Source organism: Hemiscyllium ocellatum, chromosome 7 (assembly GCF_020745735.1).
Source record: "Hemiscyllium ocellatum isolate sHemOce1 chromosome 7, sHemOce1.pat.X.cur, whole genome shotgun sequence".
Taxonomy (NCBI): domain Eukaryota; kingdom Metazoa; phylum Chordata; class Chondrichthyes; order Orectolobiformes; family Hemiscylliidae; genus Hemiscyllium; species Hemiscyllium ocellatum.
This window is the reverse complement of record NC_083407.1, coordinates 61,709,662-61,732,978: the sequence shown is the minus strand read 5'-3', so window position 1 is coordinate 61,732,978 and position 23,317 is coordinate 61,709,662. Positions and strand designations below refer to the sequence as shown.

General features: G+C 40.4%; 1 protein-coding gene across 4 annotated transcripts in view; it reads right to left on the bottom strand.

Moving 5' to 3' along the window:
* Positions 1-22,787, bottom strand: part of tlk1a (tousled-like kinase 1a) — a 131,103-nt gene extending 108,316 nt beyond the window's left edge. For 2 of the 4 annotated variants that reach the window (XM_060827262.1, XM_060827266.1), the window contains exons 1-2: positions 22,370-22,787; positions 21,958-22,091 (exon numbers count right to left, since the gene is read on the bottom strand). In XM_060827262.1, the coding sequence (XP_060683245.1) occupies positions 21,958-22,084 (127 nt within the window). In that variant the 5' untranslated portion in view covers positions 22,085-22,091; positions 22,370-22,787. Of the gene's footprint in view, positions 1-21,957; positions 22,092-22,182; positions 22,258-22,369 lie in introns of those variants that run through there. The other 2 variants (XM_060827264.1, XM_060827265.1) reach the window with 2 other exon arrangements.
* Positions 22,788-23,317: the final 530 nt, after the last annotated feature.

The following is a 23,317-nucleotide window of genomic DNA, read 5'->3' as shown; positions in this document are numbered from 1 at the left end:
CCTCCTTAGAGACATCTGTTTCCCCAGCCCACAACACCTCATCTCCACTATGGTCATCCAGTCCCTCTACACCTCCACCCACCATGACCAGGGCCTACAAGCCCTCCATTTCGCCCTCTCCCAACGTCCCCACCAGTATCCTTCCATTGTTATGCGTTTAGCTGCACTGGTCTTCACCCTCATCAACTTCTCCTTCGAAGCCACCCACTTTCTCCAGACAAAAAGGCCCAGCTATGTCTGTCACTTTGTCCATCTTCCAGAGTTACACCGGCATCACTCTCCACCTTTGCCTCCGCTACACTGATGACTGCATCAGCATCACCTCATGCTCCCACAAGGAGTTGAACAGTTTATCAAGTTCACCAACACATTCCACGACGATCTTAAATTCACCTGGATCATCTCAGAAACCTCACTCCCCTTACTGGACCTCTCCATCTCCATTCACGATGATTGACTCAACACTGACATTTTGTTTTAAATAAACACACAGACTCCCACAGCTACTTGGATTATGCCTTCTCCCACCCTACCTCCTGCAAAAATGCCATCCCGTATTCCGAATTCCTCCGTCTACGCCACACCTGCTCCCAAGAGGACCAATTACACCACAGAATACACCAGATGGCTTCCTTCCTTAAAGATTGCAATTTCCCCTCCCACGTGGTTGAAGATGCCCTCTAACGCTTCTCATCCACGACCGCACCTCCGCCCTCAAACCTCACCCCTCCAACCACAACAAGGACAGAACCCCTCAGTCCTCACTTTCCACCCCACCAACCTCTGCATAAATCGCATCATCCGCCGACATTTCCACCATTGCTCCCAATGTGGTTTCCTCTACAGTGGGGAGGCTGGATGCCTTCTCTGGGACACTCGCACCAATCAACTCTACCACCCCATGGCCGAACATTTCAACTCCCCCTCCCACTTTGCAGAGGACATGCAGGTCCTGGGCCTCCTCCATCACCACTCCCTTACCACCCAACGCCTGGAGGAAGAACACCTCATCTTCCACCTCTGGACCCTTCAATCCCATAGCATCAATGTGGACTTCACCAGTTTCCTCATTTCCCCTCACCCCACCTTACCCCAGTTCCAACCTTCCAACTCTGCACCATCCTCATGACCTGTCCCACCCGTAAATCTTCCTTCCCACCTATCTGCTCCACCTTCCTCTCTGACCTATCACATTCACCCCCACCTCCATCCACCTACTGCACACTCAGCTACCTTCTCCTGAGCTCCATCCCAGAGGCTCCCAGCCTCATTCCTGATGAAGGGTTTTTGCCTGAAACATCAATTTTCCTGCTCCTCTGCTGCTGCCTGACCTGCTGTGCTTTTCCAGCACCACTTTAAATCTTCACTGGATAGAACTCTTGGTTCAGTCTCTGTGAAAGGTGACTGAAGTATTGGAAAAGGAAACTGATGGAACCGAAGATAATGCACTGAAGTAGTTAAGAAAGTGGTTAAAGTGTTAGAGAAAGCAGATGGATCATGGACAGATACTGGAAGACTGTAGCTAGCAATGTCACATACAGATTATTCCTAAAATCTCAACCACCAAAATAGTTAAGTATTTCTTAACTACTTGAAATGTGATGTTTTATCTCATCATTCAAGTTTGTGAATAACACAAAGACTTCAGTGCAAAAATCAAGCTGACACTTCAGCATTGTACGGAGGGAATGCTGCAATGTTAGAGGTGGCAATTTAAAGATGAAATGTTAAACCAAGGGTCCATCTGCCACTTGGGCACATATAAAAGATCCCATGGCACTATTATTTTGAAGAACAATACAGTTATACCCAGCTTCTGAGCTAATATTTAACTTTTAATCAACATCACACATTTGATCATCTTGTTATCATTTTGCATTTGTGAAAGCTTCCTGTGCACAAATCAGGGGTCACATCTTGACCATTACAACAATAACTGCACAAAGTACCTGACTGATTGATTGATTGATTTGGGCAGTTCTATGTGCATTAAAGGTTTTACATCAACTGCAGCCTTTATCTTTTTCTTTTAACTGATCATTTCTCTCTCTTAACCCTATTTCACTGGTTGGGACTAGGGGCATGAAAATTAAACATAGCCTATCAGAAGTTAGGAAATACTTCCATACTGGTAGATAGTTGAAAGTTACTTACGCAAACAATAATTAATGGTAGGTTAATCATTAACTCTACTACAGATGTTTTAAAATGTTAAATCAAACAATTAAGAGAATTGGGAAGAGGGCTTACATGGAAACAGGCCACTGATGAGCCATGATTTCTGAACAGCAGAATATCCACTTTTTAACATCTCCTACACTTACTACTGTGGGGAAAATACTGACATTAATGCATGATCATTAATTTTCTTTTCTGGAAAAATGCATCAGGAATTTGACAGAATTGCTTGAAGTCGCAATTTTCCCAATGACCAGAATCACAACCTTGGTGATACAAATTGATTTTGTTTTTAAAAGTAGTTATATTTGGATTTAAATGAAGAATGTCGGAAATAAAAGGAAATCCGGGTCACAATGATAAAGTAATAAGGAATCCAAATTGACGTTAATACGTGGGCAATCATTTTAAGATATGGCCTGCAATGTGTGGAAAGTCATGAATATCATTGGGAAATTCTTCTAATCCATTAAGGAAGTACTAACAGGAAATTTAACAAGTCAAAACACAATCCAGAGTTATCATAGCTTTGTAAAGGGTAAATTGTGTTTGACTAATTTGCTAGAGGTTCTTTCAAGATGTAACAAGCAAAACGGATGATGGATGTTATCTGGATTTCCAAAAGGCACCTAATAAGGTGCCGCACCAAACGCAGGATCACGTGGAATTTGGGATGGTTTATTGGCTTCGAGTGGGGCTTTGGCTAACTAACAGAAAGCAGAGGAGAAAGTGAGGTCTGCAGATGCTGGAGATCAGAGCTGAAAATGTGTTGCTGGAAAAGCGCAGCAGGTCAGGCAGCATCCAAGGAACAGGAGATTCGACGTTTCGGGATAAGCCCTTGCTTATGCCCGAAACGCCGATTTTCCTGCTCCTTGGATGCTGCCTGACCTGCTGCACTTTTCCAGCAACACATTTTTCAGTTTAAATTATGCCCCAGATACCAAAATCCAATCAAATTTGAATTTAGCGTTCTTATGACATCAAATCAAATGATATGCTCTGATGTTTTGGGGTATAAAACTGGACATTTTGAACAGCTGGGGGAGAACTGCAAAGAAAACCAAGTATAGACTGTTAGCCGAATAGCTCTCTGAAAGGTACCCACCCATAGGAAATTTGTGCAGCAGAACACCGAAGTCAACCTAGAGGAAAATCTACAGAGCACAATCTACAAAGGAGAATTGATAAAGTTGACTGGTTTTGAACAGAGTGTTTTTTTTCAAAAATGAGACCAGTATTGTAAAGTGGGAGGTAAAAGATAGGTTTAAGAGAAAGGAGTTGTAAACACTCATGCTTTAATGTTCTTTGTTGGACTTAAAGAATAAAATTGTTAATTTTTATTTTAAATAGTGACCGCTGCCTCTTGAAATTTAACAAATTATGGCACGAAGGGAGCTTCAGTGTGCTGGGTTCAAATTAGCAGAGGGGGTTTACCCTGTATCATAACAATACCCACACAGCTCATTTCCATCTCTATCGCCCAAGGTGGTGTACCTTAATAATGCATTCTTTCTGTCAGGTACACACCTCAATTACAATCTGTAGTTTCTGTTTATGGAATACAGAAGTCCCTGGTCCTTCTTCCAAGAGTTCCCTGTCATTTAGTTGGATCTGATCAGGATTTAGAATGTGATTGCCTTGCGCTGCAGTGCTCTCCCTTCGAGTGAGAATTGTTGTAAGATAACTACTGCTTCAGAATAGATTTTTCCATCAATGAAATTAGGTGGCTGGCAGACAGGGGCTTGGGATGCCTGGCCAACAAAACTTTTGGATGGCAGAGAAGCGGGCTAGATGATGCCATGCAATTGACCATAAGGGCATCATTTAACATCCAGTACATAACTCAAGTGTCAAGAGCATGCAAACTGACGTATTCAGCCCTGGGAATACACAGGACACCAAGGTGAGACAAGCGTGCAAGGAGCATGCCGATAAAATGACCCTTATCTTTCTGAAATTTAACATCAGCCCTTGATACCGAACCCACCATCAGGATCCTGCACACCACAATTTGAACAAACTCAAGTATATTCCTTCTATTCCCTTAAGTACACAGAGACATTTCTTATATAGACTGCTGTTGCACACCTTCCCCTTCCTCAGCATTATTGACTATCCAGATCACGGTGGTATAACAGTCTATGTCCCAGAAACAGATCCCCAATGTTGAGCCATCAATAAGAATCTTCAGTCAATCCACTGGGAATCAGGCATGTACAGTGGTGCTTGCTGCAATACAATGCAAGAACACTTGAGCAGATTCACTGGGTGCCAAGCCACTGTTTGTTTTTGTAGCTTGGAAGAAACAGTTTCTCGTATTTATGTTGTTTTCATTTCCAGACCTTGTTCAGTTTCTTAAATGGACTGCTTTTAGATTTTGGGCTGTACTTCAGCCCAAAGCTTTTAAATCAATACGCACACTCTGCAGAATGCAGGCAGATGAAATTTATCTCATGAATCTACTCTTGGGCCTGGTTGTCAACACGTCCTGCACTGGGCCTTGAAGGGAGATGTAGCACTCAACTGCCTGCCCCCTGTTCAGTGTTTATATCTGTAGTTAGACATCCATGGAAAGGAAGCATGCAGAGTCCACTAGCACTAGACCATTGACCCCCACAAGTGAACCATCACCTCTTGTGTTTAAGTTTGATATGTTTTCATTTGTAAGCTTTCATTGATCTTGGCAGATGCTCGAAACACAATTGTTATTTTTAAAGATTTTAGAAAGCTTTTAATTGGCAAGGGAATTAAGGTTTATGAAGGCCAGACATAGAAGTGGAGTTAAGACCACGAGTAGATGAACCAGGATTCTTTGGAAGAGCTCTTACACTTGACTTGACACTCCCTGAAGAAACTAATTAATAGCAGAGTGTTTTAGATACAGCAAAGACAATGGGTCCTGACAATACTCCAAATGTAGTGCTGAAACTTGTCCTGTAGAACTCTCACATCTCCAGTCTAACTATTCCAGTATAGTTTCTTCTTCAGACATGTTTTACAATATCAGTAATCACAACTCTCCAATAGGTTCACTCTTAATGTGAATCTCATATTACACCCTTCCGGCTGCTTAAATGCTTGTTGTATTTCCTTCCTTGTCTTCCTTACCCTCTGTTACCTTCAATTTTACTGGTCATTACCAGATTTCTCTCCTAAAAAGAAAGCAGGGGAGATGAGGACCCTAAAACTGGAAGTCAGCATTACCTAGAGGAGTATGGTATGGATTCTACGACAGGCAGTCAACCTGACCAAGAGTAGTGGGAATGGGAGGAACACAAGTCAGCCAGCTAGCAATACCAAAAGGGGCAGATGAGGTAATACTGAGAAAAAGAGATAGAGGTAGATTCATTGAAACTGACTGGAATTGCTCTTCTACAGAGAAATGAGCTAGCTAAATAGTGGATCTCTGGCAAGTGGATATCATATTCTCTATTCTTAGGTTTTAGCAGGTTCATACAAATTGGGAACAAAATCAAAATACTACAAAATAAAAACCAATATAGTTATTTAATAATTTTCACTTCTTTAATTAGAATACATTAAGGATGACAGGACAGCAAAAGTTTCATTCACCAGTCACGAATGGTGGTAGACAACTAACTGGGGGAGGAGGCTCCACAAATATCCCCATCCTCAATGATGGAAGAGCCTAGCATATCAGTGTAAAAGGTAAGCTTTTGCAGCAATCTCCAACCATAAGTGCCATGTGAATGATCCATCTCTGCCTCCTTCACTAGTCCCCAGCATTACAGATACCGGTCTTTAGCCAATTCCATTCATTCCACACGATACCAAAAAAATGCTTGGAGGCACTGGATACTGCTAAGGTTACAGGCCCTGGCAACACACTGGCAATAGTACTGAAGATTGTGCTCCACAACTTGCAGCCCCATCTAGCCAAGCTGTTCCAGTATAGTTACAACACTGGCATTTACCCGACAAATGTGGAAAATTTCCCAATTATGTTGCGTGCATAAAAAAAGGATAAATTCAACCCAGCCAGTTATCACCCCATCAATACACTGATGGAAGGTGTCATCAACAGTGCTATCAAGCAACACCCTCCTCAGCAATAACCTGCTCAACGACAACAGTTTGGATTCTGCCAGGGCCACTCAGCTTCTAGTCTCTTTATAGCCTTGGTTCAAACATGGACAAAACAGCTGAATTCCAAAGGTGAGGTGAGAGTGACAGCCCTTGACATTAGACTTGCATTCAACTGAGTCTGGCATCACAGAGCCCTAGCAAAACCGGAATCGACGGGTACAAAAGGGGCAAACTCACTGGTGATTAGAGTCATACCTGACACATAGGAAGATGGTCGTGGTTGTTGGTGGTCTGTCAGCTCAGCTCCAGGGCATTGCTGTACAGGTTCCTTAGGACAGTGCCCTCGGCATAACCATCTTCAGCTGCTTCAATGACCTTCCCTCCATCATAAGGTCAGTGGTGGGGATGTTCACCGATAACTGCACAATGTTGAGGACCATTCGTGACTCGTCAGATACTAAAACAGTCAGTGCCCAAATGCAAGAAGATCTGGACAGTATCCAGACTTGGGCTGACAAGTGGCAAGTAACATTTGCACCACACAAATGCCAGGCAATGACCATCACGAACAATAAACAATCTAACTACTGACTCTTGGCATTCAATAAATCCCCCACTAACATCATCTTGGGAGTCACTATTGATCAGAAACTCAACTAGACTCACCACATAAATGCTGTGCAACAAAAACAAGTCAGTGACTAGGAATACTGCAGTGAGTAACATCTCCTGACTCCCCAAAGCCTGTCCACCATTTCCAAGACACAAGTCAGGAATGTGATGGAATACTCCCCACTTGTCTAGATGTGTGCAGCCCAGTAACATTAAGCAGCTTGGCACCATCCAGAATAAAGCAGCCTGTTAGACTGGCACTGCATCTATTCCCTCCACCAACACTTAGTAGCAGCAGTGTGTACTCCCTACAAGATATACTGCAGAAATTCAGATTCAAAGATCCTCAGACAGCACCTTCCAGACACACAACCACTTGCATCTATAGAAGGACAAAGGCAGCAGATATATAGGAACACCACCACCAAGTTTCCCTCCAAGCCACTTACCTTCCTGACTTGGAAATATATCACCATTCCTTCACTGTTGCTGGATCAAAACTCTGAAATTCCCACCTTAATGACATTAGGGGCCAACCCACAGCAAGTGAACTGCAGCAGTTGAAAACGACAGCTCACCACCTTCTCAACAGCAACTAGGGCTGTCAACAAAAAAATGCTGGCCAGCCAGCGACAACCATATCCGATAAAATGAATAAATAAAAAAAAAACTACACACACAGTGATGCATCAGGCACAGAAAAATAGCTGGAGTTTTTGTATGAGAAGGCAGTCACTATTCATAATGTTGGGTTGTCTGATTTAGTCAGTGTTCAGGTATGGGACAGTGTGACTGTAAGCAAACCAGGTAAGGAGATACAGAGTGCAACAGTCTCAACCTTTACAATTACCAACATGTCTACAGTTCTTTCAGAGATGGAGGGCTGCAGTCTGGTTCAACTAAGTGCCCATTCAAAATGGCTGTGGGGTGGGAGGGGGAATAGAAACAAGGTAGGAAGAAGCATGGTGGCAGAAGGGGGTACAATGTGATCAACCCCATTGCCTGCAAAAAGCACAGGTCCAGATGGTTGTGTTGCCTACCTAGCAGGACATCTGCTCAGAGGTGATAAGTGAGAAGGGGAGCATTCGGTCATTGTAGTCCAACATCATAGCCAGGGCAAAGAAGTTGGTTCTGCATTTCCAGTAGGAGGAGCTAAACCCCTTATGTTATTAAATGAACCATTTGAAAATTGGCATAGCGCAAATCAGACTAGGAGGATTAATGAGGCACAAAGGCTAATGCAGAAGTAGCCCATCAATACCAACATTGATGGAATGGTCTCTACCCAATCAATTCTGGGGTCAGCGTTCTTGCTAATTGAAGAACAAGGGAAAGAGAGAACATTTTAAAGTCATGTGACTAGCCAAAAAACAAAAATATTAGTACATTTCTATACACATATAATGAAATGAGTGTGTGGATTCTATAGAAAGTGCACTTGGAAAATTAATAATGGAAAATAAGAAAATGGCTGATAAATTGATCAGGACAGGAACTGTCACCAAGTTAAAATCCTGGAATTCCCTCCCTAAAGGGCATTGTGGGTTTACCTACAACACAGACTGCTATAGCTCATGAAGGCAACTCCATATTCCATGAGTGGGAAAAAAAAAACAAGTGGCACTGAGTAAATTATTGGAAGTGTGGCCAACAAGTGATGTGTCCTGACAGACCTCATCCTCGGGTTTTAAAAGAAGCGGCTAACGAGCCAGTTGATGCATTTGCTGGAATTTCTAAAACATCCTTAATTCAAGGACAGTACCCTTAGATAGAAGGTAATGATTGGAATACCTTTATCAAAAAAGATGTGTTGGGTCAAAAACAGAGAATTCTAGATTAGTTAGTTTAATATCGATTAGAGAAAATTATTAGAAGCTATTAAGAAGTTATAGCAGGGCATTGGGTAGATTCAAGGTAATCAGGCAGAATCAATGTGATTTAGTGAAAGGGAAATAGTGTTTGACGAATCCATTACACTTGTTTGTGGAGGAAACCTGTGCTGCATCATAACTGGATTTCCAGAAGGCATTCGAAAAAACACAACTGAGGTTCTTGCACAGAATAAAAGCTTTAGAGGATTATAAAACTGGCATAGTTAGAAGACTGGCTGGGTAACAGGAAAAGTTGACAAAAAAAACCTACTTTTGGCTTGACAAGATGTAATAAGTAGCAAGTTGCTGGGACCTCACTGTTTACAATTTAACAAATGACTTGGATAAAGAGACAGAAGGCAAAAATCAAACTTGCTGACAACACAAATACAGGTAGGACAGTAAGTTGTGAAGAGGACATAAGAAAGCTACAGACAGGTATAGATATATGGGCAAAGATCTGGCAAGTGGAATATAATATGGGAAACTGTGAAATTGTCTATTTTGGCAGGAAGAATAAAAAAAGCGGCACATTAGCTGAAATGGCAAGAGATCGTGATGCTTTGAGGTGTAGAGGGATTAGTGCTCGGCTGTGAAATTGCGAAAGATTAGCATGCAGGTATAGCAAATAACTAGGGAAGTTATAATAAATAATAAAATTATATTTAACCCTCCTTATATAGAAAGAGTAGTGAGGTTATACTTTAGTTATACAGGTGCGGCCATGTTTGGAGTACTGAGCACAATAGTGGTCATCTTATTTAAATGAAGGATGTAAATGCATTGGAGACAGTTCAGAAAAGGTTTACTAGATTAATAACTGGAACGGGGAAAATCGGTGTGCGTCTTGTGAGGAGAGGTCAGAAAGGCTCAGCTTGCATTCATTGAAATTCAGAAGAGTAAGAGGCAGTGTGAAACATACAAAGGGGTTTCAGCAGGGTAGATGAGGAGATGTTTCCTTTTGGAGGAGAATCTAGAACTAGAATCGTGTTTAAAAATTGAAGTTGCCCATTTAAAGAGATATGAGATTATTTTCTCAGTCGATTGAAGAGTTTTTGGAAGACTCTCCCAGAAAAAGGTGTTGGAACAGAGTCCTTGATTATATTTTAAGGGAGAGGTGGATAGATTATTATTAAGCAAGGGTAAAGGGCTATCAATGGTAAGATGAAATACAGATTGGACATTGGTATCAATCAATCATTTAACGGAATGCCATAAAAGGTTTATTACTAGTCATAATTCAGAAGTTTGTATGTTTTACCTCTCAGGGTATAAGCCCAAAATATTGCAGTGATCTCTGAATGATCATTTGTAAAAATATCAGCGCACCTGAATTCTTCAAAACTTCATTAGTTGTGCTTTATCCAAGTAATCCAAATCACACCTCTCAAAGCATGTCACATCTCCCAGACCTGCCATCTCCAACAGGCAGAATGAAAAGGGCACAGGCGCATCAACTAATTCCAACTCTCTCACCATTCTGACTTGGAAATGCATTCCTTCACTGTCACTGGATCAAATTTCTAGTGTCCCATACCAAATAGCATTGATGGAAACCTCACGTGAACTGCAGTGGTTTTAGAGAATGGCTCATCACAATGTTCTCAATAGCAATTTGGGAAGGATAATAAAAAAGTACCTTGAAAGCAAAGTCCATATTGAGGGAATTGGTAGCTGTGTCAATCCAACATCATTTCAGGTAATGAGAACAAGATTCTTAGGAGGTCTGATAGTGCAAACACCTACCAGTCTTTGTTTTCTTGGTTTTATTTCTTCTAAGATAGCTTTGAGGTCCAAACCTGTAAAATTTTGGGTAGGCTTCAATACTCAGTTGAATGCCCAACAGTTTTCTTGGAAAACATGGGAAAGTATTGATGAGATGCAAATTCAAGAGTTTCCCGGCAGCTTAGATCTCAATAAAGAGAGCAGTAAAGATCAAGTCTCTATGGTTACAAATACAAACAGAACGGGGACTACGGTACCATTGTGAATTGTTGTCAAAACTCATCTAGTTCACAGATATCCTTTGGAGAAGGAAATTTGCCATCCTTGCCTGTTGGCTCCTAAGTGCACACTGGCAAATTAGGGATGCATGACAAGTGGTGGCCTTGCCAATGATGCCCATATCCCACTAGCAAACAAAACAAAAAAATCCTACAAGTAGCAAGCAGATTAATGAGACCATAAGACAAATAAAGCACTAGAGTTCATTTCCAGCAGGAGAAAATTGAAAAGTATAGAAATTATTATTAAATGTGCATTGAACCTTGATTAGAACAATTAGCCAGTCAAGCCTATTCCATCATTCAAACTGGTCAGGACTGACCTAGCAGACCTAGCTCTGCACCATCTTTCCCCATTATCCCCATTTCACTTTATGTCATGAGTATCCATAAATCTATTGAATTATGTCTTGCGTTTCTCCGTGACTGAGCTTCTCGGGGTAGTGGAGAATTCCTAAAGATCTCTCTACTCTTGGTTTGATGTAAAAGGACCCATCACACTTGTGAAGAACAACAAAGTGTTCTCCTGGAGATTTTTATCCCTCCACCAACATTACTAAATCAGGTTCTATGGTCATTGTCACACTAGTCTACAGAGTACCTTTCTATAAGCAAATTACCAAAATGCCAATGTCACCCCAGACTAGTAACCCCACGCTCTAGGGTTCAAATTCTACCATGGCTAATGGCGAAATTTGATGTCACTAAATACGGAATGAAAAATATCTCTCCTCACCTCAATTCTTAATGGTTGACACTTTATTCTGAGATATGTCCCTAAGTTCTAGACTCATCAGCCAGGAGAACCATCTTATCCACATTTATTGTCATGCTGTGCAACAATTTTAAGTTTCAACGAGGTCATTCCTCAATCTCCGAAACTCTAAAGAATACAGGCTCGGGTTCCTAAATCTTTCATCATCAGACAATACTTTGAACCTCTACGGTTAAGTACATTACTCCTTAGATACAATATCAGAACCCAACATATTACTCCAGGAATGGCCTCACCCCTCTCCTTCCCTTCTTAAATAGTGGAGCTACACTTGTTCCAGAATCTATAAAATTATGAAAAGGTAACAATTAACATATCCAATATCTCTCCAACCACATTCCGGAATGTAGCTCATGAAGACATGCGAGAGGGGGCTCATGGACAACATATGTCAATCATTTTCAAAATTTGTTCATGGGATACAAGCACTGTCTGGGCCTGTATTTGTTGCCCATCCCCAAATGCCCCTGAACTGAGTGGCTTGCTCAGCCATTTCAGAGGGTACTTAAGAGTCAGCCACATGCTGTGGGTAAGGGGTCACAAATAGGTCAGACAAAGTAAGGATGACAGATTTCCTTCCCTGAAGGATATTAGTGAGCCAGATAGGTACTACTTGCAATGAAGAATATTTACATGGTTGCCATTAGGTTATCTTTAAACCTTTTTAAAAATTGATACCAAATTTCACCAGCCATGGTGAAATTTGAACCCATATTTGTTACAGCATTAATCCAGAGCACTAGGATTGTTAGTCCTATGACATTTCCACATGTCAATTGCATGGAGTGAGGTGCTAAATAGAGCACTGTGACAGTGACCACAGAATCAGTTTTAATAACTTTGGTTGACACATAATCACCACCTACAGTACTTTCTTGGCTCTCCTTCACAAGTGTGATTGGATCTTTTACATCAAACCAAACATTTGATTTGATTTTATTGTCATGTTTATCTTGTTTCAATAAAAAAAAGTGTTGCACAGTATCATCTCTCCAACGCCAACTTAAACCACAGGAAAAATAAACTAAAACGTAGAATATAAAGGGAGAAAAATGAAGAAATAAAGAAAAAGTGCCCAATTTTAGAGTCCTTCTTGTTAAATGCTCCGTCAGGGTCTGGTAGCCAGGCAGTCTCCTTTGCTGCACCACCACCGCTGGAACAAAAGTCACTAATCTTCAATGCCATCTAGCCTCTGTAGAGACACCCTTGCCACTAAAAGTCCAACACTGCTAACGTCACCAACACTGTTGGGTATCAGACCAGCTCAAACTCTACTCCACCACTACCATGAGTCTGCTTCGGGCCCACCTCACCAATGCAGTCACTGCTGATGTCATCAGGTCTTGTATTGGGCCCAAACCCACTTCCTGGAATCTATGCTGGATAGAGATGCCATTAGGAACCCAAACATGCTTCTGCTGCACCAGCCATGAGTCAGAGCTAGGACTGCCTCAACAATGCAGAAGCCAACAGGAACCCAAACACACCCCTGACACTGCAGCCACGAGTTTTTGCTGTTGGGCCCACTCGTCACCGCCGTGACAAAGCTCTTCACCAAGAGGTAAGTAATATAAAAGAAAAAAAAGAGAGGAGAGAAGAGAAAAAATACAAAGAAACAAAAAGCAGATGGCGCAGACAAGCCCCAGGATCAGAAGCCCCACTCCCCTGCCATCTTACTGGATGCTGTAGGAAATCTTGGATGGGGGTCTCGAGAATGTTCAACATTCCAATATTGAAGTATGATCAGTTTATACTCCTAAAGCAGTTCAGATCACTGTTAAATAATTATAAACTAGAATGCTTTCAATTTTCCCATATATTGCAGTTTATAATGAGAGCATCATTGGCAGTCCCTTGCAGACAAAGAAAACTCTTTTCCACTCTCAGGGTGAGTCTATAGTTAGCTGTACAGACTGATGTAGCATCCCCAAACTCTGTTTCACTGGGGGCAGAAGGGGGCCGAGGAAAGGGGCAGGTGGGAGTTTGATGCGTCAGGGCGCTCCTTATGCTATTTTTGTCTGGCTTCTACTTTTTCCCAACAGCAAGTCGAGGTGCTCGACATCTTCCCAAATGCTCCTCCTCCACTTTGGATCGTCTTGGGTCACTGATTCACATGTGTCTGTATCTGAGGCCTTGAGGGTATCACTTCCTCTGTCCACCTGGGGCTTGCCTGCCGCCATTTCGAAGCTAGGAGTACATCACCTGCTTGGGGTCTCATGTCGGTCACATCAACTACATCCCCAGCCCATTGTAGGCCATCAAGAGTGGTTAGTGTCTCAATGCTGGGGATGGTAGCCTGGTTGAGGAGGCTGGTGCTACTGCATCTTTCTTCCCAATGGATTTGCAGGATCTTGCAGTGGCAGTTGGTAGATTAGATTAGGTTCCCTACAGTGTTCCCTCCCATTGGCCCAACAAGTCCACACTGACCCTCCGAAGAAAGACCCTCCACACTCCTCTGACTACTGCTCCAGCGCCTTGAGGTGTCTGCTGCAGACAGTCCACGTCTCAGAGACATATAGAAAGATGGAAAACACCCATAGCTCTGTAAATCACGATCTTGGTGTTGGATCTGATGCTGTTATCCTCTAACACATTTTCTTCAGGCAACTAAAGGCTCCGATACCACACTGGAGGCAGTGCTGGATCTCTTCATCAATGACCACTTTAGCCAACAGGACACTTCCAAGGTATTGGAAGTGGACAATGTTCTCTAAGGCCTTCCCGTGGACCTTGATGATTACCACAAAGCCAGGCCAGGTTGGTCGAGGACCTTCATCTCGTGAATGTTAAGGGTGACAATGGTCTGGAGTACATAGTCACACTGCAGCTCGATGACACTGGTTTGAGTGGCTTTAGTTGTGGTTTGAAGGTGCCAGAGGTTGAATAATTTCCTGCTAGTTCTGAAAGTTAGCTCCACTCCAGCAGGGAGCTTGCCAGCGGTGTGGTGAAGCACTGTAGCATGGTAGATCGAGAACAGTGTTGGGATGATGATGCAGCCCTGCTTGACACCAGGCTAAACAGGGGAGCAGTCGATGGTGGAGCCATTTGTCATTGCCACACTGTCTATGCTGTTGTGGAGCAGGAAAGGATAGCGACAAACGTCATGACATAACTATAGCAGAGAAAGACGCTCAATAATGCTTCCCAATTGACGGTGTCCAAGGTCTTTGTAAGGTCGAAGGTGGCCATGTACAAGGGTAGGCTCTTTTCTCTGCATTTTCCCTGCAGCTGCTGCACAGTTAAGACCATGTCCATTGCGTCCTTGTATGGCTGAAAGCCACACTGCAATTCTAGGACTTCCTCAGCCACAAAGAGGTGGTGGTTGAGGAGGACCTTGGTAATTACTTTTCCAACCGTCTAAAGCAAGGAGATTTCAAAAAAGGAAAGTCTGACTGTGGTAACTAACATGACAGCATAGCTCTACAGAGCAATCAAGCACTGAATCAAGGGTCGAGACAAAGTTAATGTTCATCCAAAAGGCAGTGCCTCTAAAGTGCAGCATTTCCTTAGTGCAACAATGTAACAGGCTTAATTTGCTCAAGCCGGAGGTGAGATTTCTATCACAGCTTTTTCAGAGTATCATAGAATTCTTTCTATTTAAGGAACAAGTGTATTACCGCTGGGTCACTAATGTAGTGTTAGGCCAAACAGCTCATTTGGTGACATCACGCACAAAGTCCATTCTTATACACAATCACAGTTGAGGGATGCTTTGGGACATTAATGTTCCCTTTCTTCCAGAAAATCCGTCTGCCATTATTTTTGTTTTCCAGAAACTTTTTAAATCTATTTAGCAAGGATGGCAAGAAAGGAAACAAATTATGCATTATTACACATACACACCAAATTTTTCAGAAGTCTTAATTATACCTTCCCAACACAAATGCAAGTTAATAGAACAGCCACTATTCTATTAAATAATCATACATTCAGTTCAGCAGCAGTACCAGAAGAGTTTGTCAGTCATAAATGGCAAACATATTTCTGGTTCCCTTTTGTTGGTCCTGCAGTTTGTCATCACGAGAACCTATGTACATACTTCAGAGTCACCTGAAGCACAATTTTCTTGCAAGTCTTTTCTGGTTAGTGACGTAAAAAGAAATGAATGGGAGCCAAATTATGCTTTCTTTCACCTCCTACACTACTCTAAATAAAGAATATTTTACACTAGGAGGAAAACATCTCTTTTTGAAATCAGAGTCATAGGGCACAGTAACAGATCCTTTGGTCAAACTCATTAATGCCAAACAGACAATCAAGTGAGAACATCAACTTAATTTGGAAGCCAAAACACAGGTACAAAGTGGAGATAACCTGAAGGAAACTGATATTCTAGAATAGGTGGACACAATATCCAATTCCTTACGAGAGCAGCATTCAATGTTTGGGCAATTATTTCAGTTGGCCCCCTCGGGATAGCTGGACATGATTAGAATACCTTGACTGGATTGCTAATTACAATGACAAAATCAAATATAAACAAAGTAGATATCAGAAAATAAGAGGTATGTCAAATTTATGGTTGATTTAGTCCAAAGACATTGGTTTTCACTCAGTTCAGAACTTCAAAATCTTTGGCACTATTATCTCAACTAGATTAATACTTTCTATGACTTTACCACAAATGTATTGGCAAGGTTTAAAAAAATGTTCGGTTTCAATTTTGAGTAGAAATCACAAACCAGGATTCATTTCTCCAATGCCTTTTGTTGCATTGTTCAATATAAAATAAAACTAAAACAAAATCCACCATTAAAAATTCAAACAGCTCAAATCAGTTCTGACAACATTGGAATTGAAACATTAACCTACCTGTCTTTCAACAATGTACATTTATATGGTTCCTTTAATGCAATAAATATCCTCATGCATTGCACAACAGCACTAGGAAACAAAATATAATAACCAGCTTAGGCAAAATAGGTAGTTTTTCAGAGTGTGTTAAAGAAGAAATGGATGTGGTAAGTTTAGAGAAAGTATGTCAGAGCCTTACCAACTGAAGTCATGGCTGCTAATGTAAGACTAATTAAGAATCAAGAATACATCAGAAACCAGAATTAGAGGAGCACAGATTATTGGAGAGTTGAAAGTCTGAAGGAGGTTACAAAGATAGGGAAGAGCAAGGTCATGAGAGAGATTTGAAAACAGTGATGAAAAGTATCAAAATCCAGACTAGAACACATCACAGATCACTGCAATAAGGGAACTGAATCAGTGCATATGAAAGCAGAGTTTTTGATGACCTTAACATTTACTGTGTGTAGAATGCAAAAAGCCAGCCATTGGCATGTCAGAAAAAGTACAACATTGACTGAGCAAAGGCATTAACGAGGGTTTCAGCAGATGTTATGCAGGTAAAAATAGACAGCCTTAGTGATGGCAGGAGTACGGTCAGCAGCTGATCACCCCATTAAATGTTTATGAATGGGCTGGCTTAATCTCCGAACACAGAGAGAGAAGGATGGAATTGGTAACCAAGGACAAATCTGGCACAGCAATCAAAAATAATGGATTCAATCTTCCCAATATTTAATGTGGAGAAAGTTCCGTTCATCCAGTTCTGGATGTTAGCTAGCAGTCTGATGGCTTAGTTAGAATGGAGACTTCAAGTGGTGATGACGACAGTAGTGCGAAAGAGCTGGATGTCGTCAGCATATGCACAAACTAACACTGCTATCTGATGATATCACGGAGGGCAGCAAGCAGATGAGAAACAAGTACCAATTAAAAAGGATTCCTAACATTTGCTTTATTGCAGCTTAAATTTCTCCCTTTTTTCAAACCCTCAACGTTTGGTTGATTAAAAATCAACGTAGAAAGCATGATAATAGAATTAAAGTTAGTGTTCATCTGAAAGACATGTAGGATAGCTGTGAAAGATGTTGGCAAAAATTAACTAGTTAGCAAACGTGACATCATTAGCTAAATGAACTAGTTTTAATAAGATTAAAGTTTATTGACTTCATATTTGAGATGTTTGACCCACAGAGAAATGTGCAAACAGCAATGAGTATGCATTTGGATTTCTGTTGTCAAAATACAAACAAGGCAGGAGATTCATCAAAATAATAAATTATAGAAGAAATAAATTAATAAACACGTATGGGCTCACTAAGACTGTTACTAGATTTACAAATTAACAAATGACTTCCACCAAGTTTAGCTGAACAATCCTTTATGCACATTTGGTTGCACTAAAATGCAACATTATATATTTGCAAGATACTATACAAAATCACATGTTGCTGCAGATCAAGAATAAAGTAAACTTAAAAGCATGGAAACATGCAGTCTTTGGATAAGAGACTAAAAAGTACACAGATTACACAATTTCTATACTGAACCATAGAAATTAAATCAAATGGCTGAAAATATAGTCACATAGACTCTGAAATCCAACTTCATAAAAACTTAAGATTTTAGTTTTATAAGAAATTGTCATGATCTTGTCCAAGTATTAAGTAGAATTAAGGCAATTACTTTTTAATCCTTCACTAAGAACCAAGAGTAATTGCATGTATTTTATTCTACATATGTTCTAAAGTCCACTAACAGCATGTTGGCCAGGTAAAAAGCCTGAGTTGCTCCATCTTGAACAAAATAACAAGTGTAGGTAATTCAACTCCTCCAGGTCTGCTGTACTAGTCGATATTGTAGGTTACATCTATCTCCACATCATTTGCCCACACTGCTGAACGTCAATAGTACCTAGAAATTCATTATGTTTCAAACATATTCATCCAATGACTGTGCTTCCCACCCTGCTAGGATAAAAAAAGTTCCAAAGAATCCTACGCTCTGAGTGAAGAAATTTCTAGCGTCAATGATGAATGGATTGCCCCTTATTCTAACAATGTGAGCCCCCTGATCCCTACTGCATTGCAAATGGCAAGTGCACCCTTCCATTGGAAAAGGAACCAAAACTGCACCATTTGCAGGCACAGTCTCACTAAAGATGTAATACACTTTAAGTAAAACATCTTTACTCCTGTAATCAAACACTCTTGCAATAAAGACCAACATACCAGTTACCTTGCTACACCTGCATACCTTTATCACTTACAAGCAAGGACATCTAGATGAATATTTTACTTAACAGCATTCAACTGTGCATAGAACAAAGTACAAACCGCAATTGATTTTCTATCGCACCTCCACCATCCTTAAGTAGCTACAGTACACTCCTCTCACAATTTGGCTATTCCAAGTATAAGAGCATTAAATTCCTTTACTTTATTTGTATATTTTCTAGTTTAGATAATTTTGTTGGTTAGTACACAAACAATAACTTGAATCATCATAATCATATTGAATCCACAAACAATGCAGTACCAAAACAAGCCCCTTTCTCACACATCTCATTCAAGAAATTTTAAAAATTCCAGTCTTATGCATGTTCTGAATCAGCAACGACTGAGTAAAGATTAACAGCAATATCAGGTACTGAACTGTCCTTTAAAATTAGCATGGAAACACAGGCTTGAGCAAGTAAGCTAATAGGTATTCAACAAGCAAAGTCGTCCTGAATACATTCAATTCTTGGATCAAAACTACGAATAACATCAAATGTTACAGGAGAGAGAAAAAAAACAATCAAGGACATGTCTTCGAATACTCTGACAAAGTCAACTGCACAACAAACATGCAGTTTAAAACAAAAGGCAGTCATACAAACAAAAAAGTTAACTCACAAAACACCCTAAGAAAATTCTAAAATAGATACAGACAATATTTTTATTACGTTAACACAGGTGCCAAAATGCAAGAAATTTCATACTTGCACAAATTTGTCAGTGCAAATTCTTTTTGGTTGAACAATGATTATAAACTTCCGAAATGACTGAAAAGTAATGTACAACAAGACACAACCAACTTTGTTTAAATGTCACATTAGGTCTGACATCAGATCCTTTCTATCTTTATAAATGCAGCAGTGCAAAGTAAAATACTTCTGCACCAATGCTGCAGCTATAGTGTTAAAAAGTCCCTATACTAGATCAATGTCTTCCACAGGTCTCATTTCACAAAATACAAAGATGACCCAGCAATGGAACATAAAATGCATTTCATGCAAAGAATGCAAATATAAATCAACCTGTTTAAATAGGCTATTTTATATCATTCATAAGCATTACTTAACGTAGCTAAAATTTCTGTAAATCAATGAAAACAGATCAACTGTGCAAAATACACTGCAATATTGTCAGAACACATCTGGATACCTGCATAAAGAAATGAAATAGGCTTCTTTTTCCAGGCCTTTTCAGTTTCCTGCTCCCTTATACACATGTAAGTTTACTTTTTCTTAAATTATCATATCACCAAGAAAAAAGTGAATTACTATACAACTCATATTCCATTTTCAAATGAAAAGCCATCCCATTATGGGATATTAATTTCAACTCATCAAATGGGAGTTCTATTGGGTTCTAAAATTTTGTCTATTTTCTTTGACTGCTCCAATTCATTTATAAACAATATGTTTAAAAGTTGTTACAAATCACCAGTGACAAACATTTAACTAACAAAGCCTTTGCAGAAATAACCAGAGGTACTATTGCTTTTTGCAGCTAAAAGAATTTCAATTTGGAATATCAACTATATCATAAACATTTGTTCTTGGAACTATTATTATAATCACAAGCAGCAAATTGAGAACTTATTCAATGTAGGAACTACAGTGATTTGATTATTGGTAAAACTCAAGTACTTAAAAGCGATTCACCAATTTAGTATGATTCTGTACTTTAAAGTTTACTTGTATTACACTAACATTTGTCTGAATATATTATGGGTGGACTGCATAATGATAATCCAGATAATAAGTGTGCTCTGATAATGAAATAAACTGAAGAACAAATGAATAGCGAAATGTCATTTTTGCCTCATTGACATTGCGTAAAATGATCCACTTTAACATGTTTACTGATTATCGGCATTCAATTCTTTTTCGACACTTCTCAGTGGGCCATTGCTTTCCAAAATATTTTCATGTAGCATTGAAACTTATTAAAATATTTCAGTGAAAATAAACAGCATACTTTGCTCTCAACTACACAACTGGCATCTATGGTTCAACATTAGCAGTTGGTATTATTCTAGGAAAATAATTGCTCTGTCCACTTTTGTTAAGTAATTGTTTCCTTCCAAGTTATCTGAATATTCATATTTTGTAATGATATGAATATATGTCACATATAACTGACCATCATTATGAAAAAGCTTAAATCCATCATGAAAAAGCTTAATGTCAACAAAAAACATCCATACTACCAGGAGAATTGAAAATTGTTTTTCTAGATCTATAATAGTTTTCTAACAATTTTTCAGAAATATACAAAAAAATGTGACGACTCAGCAGTTGCAACCTTTCAAGCAGTAAAAGATTGCCAATTAGTATACCATGTAATATTTTGAAATGTAATGCACTAGCCAAAACAATTAATAATCCATGTACTTTCTAACTAGCAGTCAAAATAAAAACTACATATTGGGATTTCACCTGTGGCTGTTATACAAATTTTAATTACTTCATTCCTTTACAGAAAACTATTGTTCTAATATTTTATGCAAACCCAAAATCACTATAAAGAGAGGTGCTTTACTAAGAAACAAGCCAGAGTTTGATCAAATTGTTAAGTTTTTTTTATAGATTAATTGGTGTGCCCATTTACAATAGTGCTGATCTGAAAATGTGGTGACTAAGTTTAAATAAAATTTAGAGACTAATAGGTTTCTAAATCTTCTGCTTCAGATGGTGGGAAGGATGGCTGCAGTTGCCAAAAAGACGAGATCTCTGATCTGACAATCCAAAACCTCCCCACGCTTTGCTGCGTTGTGCTTGCCATACTGTTTAATACCTTCCACTTACTGTGAAAAAAATCTCATCAGTGACTGGCATTGCCAAAAATGGCAATGGAGATCTGCCCGCTGGTTACGTTTTCAGAAACAATTTACTTAACCTCTCAGTATCATGTTGCAAATCAATATGTCAACCGCCAAAACTCGCACTGAAATAAGATCATGGACTCCCCAAGTCAGGCTCTGACCCTCATCATCATCTCTCGCTAAGGGGAGGGCAACATACAATGGAGTAAACATAACACGTTACAGCTCCAATACAACACCAGCTCCACTTTTTTGTCACTTCATCACCAAAAAGGTTCTTGGGAACCTGAAGATTTTTTTTAATGATACGTTGCGAAGCGGTACACAGTCTAAATAAAGTCTGCCCGAGATGCCGCCTGAGGGTTTCTGGCGTGTGCACCAACCATTAGACACCTCATCTCATGTTAATGTTACCCAGGGCCTCGGAGCAACCCGCCTGGGACCCGGTGTGCCATCGCTTCACAAACAGTAGAGCAGGAGGGAGGGGGCAAACGAAAAGAAGAAAGACACACACAAAAAAAACATCTGAAGAGCGGGGGATCAGAAAGGAGGGGCGAGGGATGAAGCGGAGTGAGTAAATTACCTTCTTTAGCCTTTACAGGTGCCGTGTTAGTCTGCAAAGCTCCCGGCGTTGGGGACGTGGAGAACTGGGACCAAGATGGCGTCCCCTCCAAACTTCCACCACTTCCACTGTTACTTTGGACACTCATCAAGCTACTTTGAGACAAAAAAAACACACACACATACACAAGTGTCAGCAACGACACAACACCCCCCCCTCCCCTCCCCTCAGGGAAAAAATAATTACCCTCAGCCAGCAGCAAACTGAAACCGACCACACGCCCGACGAGAAAGTGGTTGATAATGTTTTTTGTTGTGTTTTTTTTAAACAAAAGCCCAGTCTCCTTACCCACCCTCAGATTCAGATGTAAATGTATGTTTCCACCACCACCCGCCCCCCCCTCCTCACATCCCCGTGACAAACGTTCACACACCTCTGCAGTGCGTCTTCAAGTGGCCCCGTCACCTTCGCATCAGTTAAGCGTCACGCATCGTTTGTGCAAATACTATCGCGAGGTTCGTGCACCTCAGCGGAGAGAATAAAATGGCAAAAAGCCACAATAATAAATAATAATAATAATAAATAATAATAACAATGATGGTGGTGGTGATATAGCGGCGGGAACCCGGGCTGTTGGCCTACAGCTACTCCCCTCTGGGGTCAATGACTCCGGCGAGCTTGACTTTAAACTTTGGGAGTAAATGAGTGAAACCCCCGGCTCTGGCCCAGGGACAGCTCTCTTTCTCTTTCTTTCTCTCTCTCTCTCTCTCTTTCTTTTCTCTCTTAAGATGCTGCTGCTGTTGTTGTTTGAGGAAACTTCTCCCTCATTGTCTCCCTGATCATCAATAACTCTTCACACATTGAAATGAAGCTTCTCTTTAAAGGGGGGGGGGTAGCGGGGGTAAAGGTTTCGGCTTTCACTCTGCAAACTATTTTTTTGCGACAGTGTCGCACCAAATTCCTTTACAAGAGAGGGGGGGGGGGGAGATGGAAGAGAAAATAATGAAACTAAAGTAAGTCAGCTGCCCCGCCCACCGCTGGATGTCATGACGTGAACCTGGACAACTCTAGTGGAGTGTGCAGCGCATCACAGGGATGTGTAATCTATTGGAAATACATCCACAGTTAATTTCATTTCTTTGTGGATTGAAGTGTGAATTTATAGTAATCCCATTTTTTTTAACATCCAGCGAACTTTTCTTTCGAAAATATAAAAAAATCCATGGTAAATTAAGGGTTTCGACAGCTGAGAACGTGGGCGTTGCAATATTATTTAAAAGTTTAATAATATTTGGAAGTATGTAATAGCTTTTTTTTTCTGCCTGGTCTGTGTTCAAACAGACGTTGACCCTTTTCAGGAACAAATGCTAACATTTTTGTC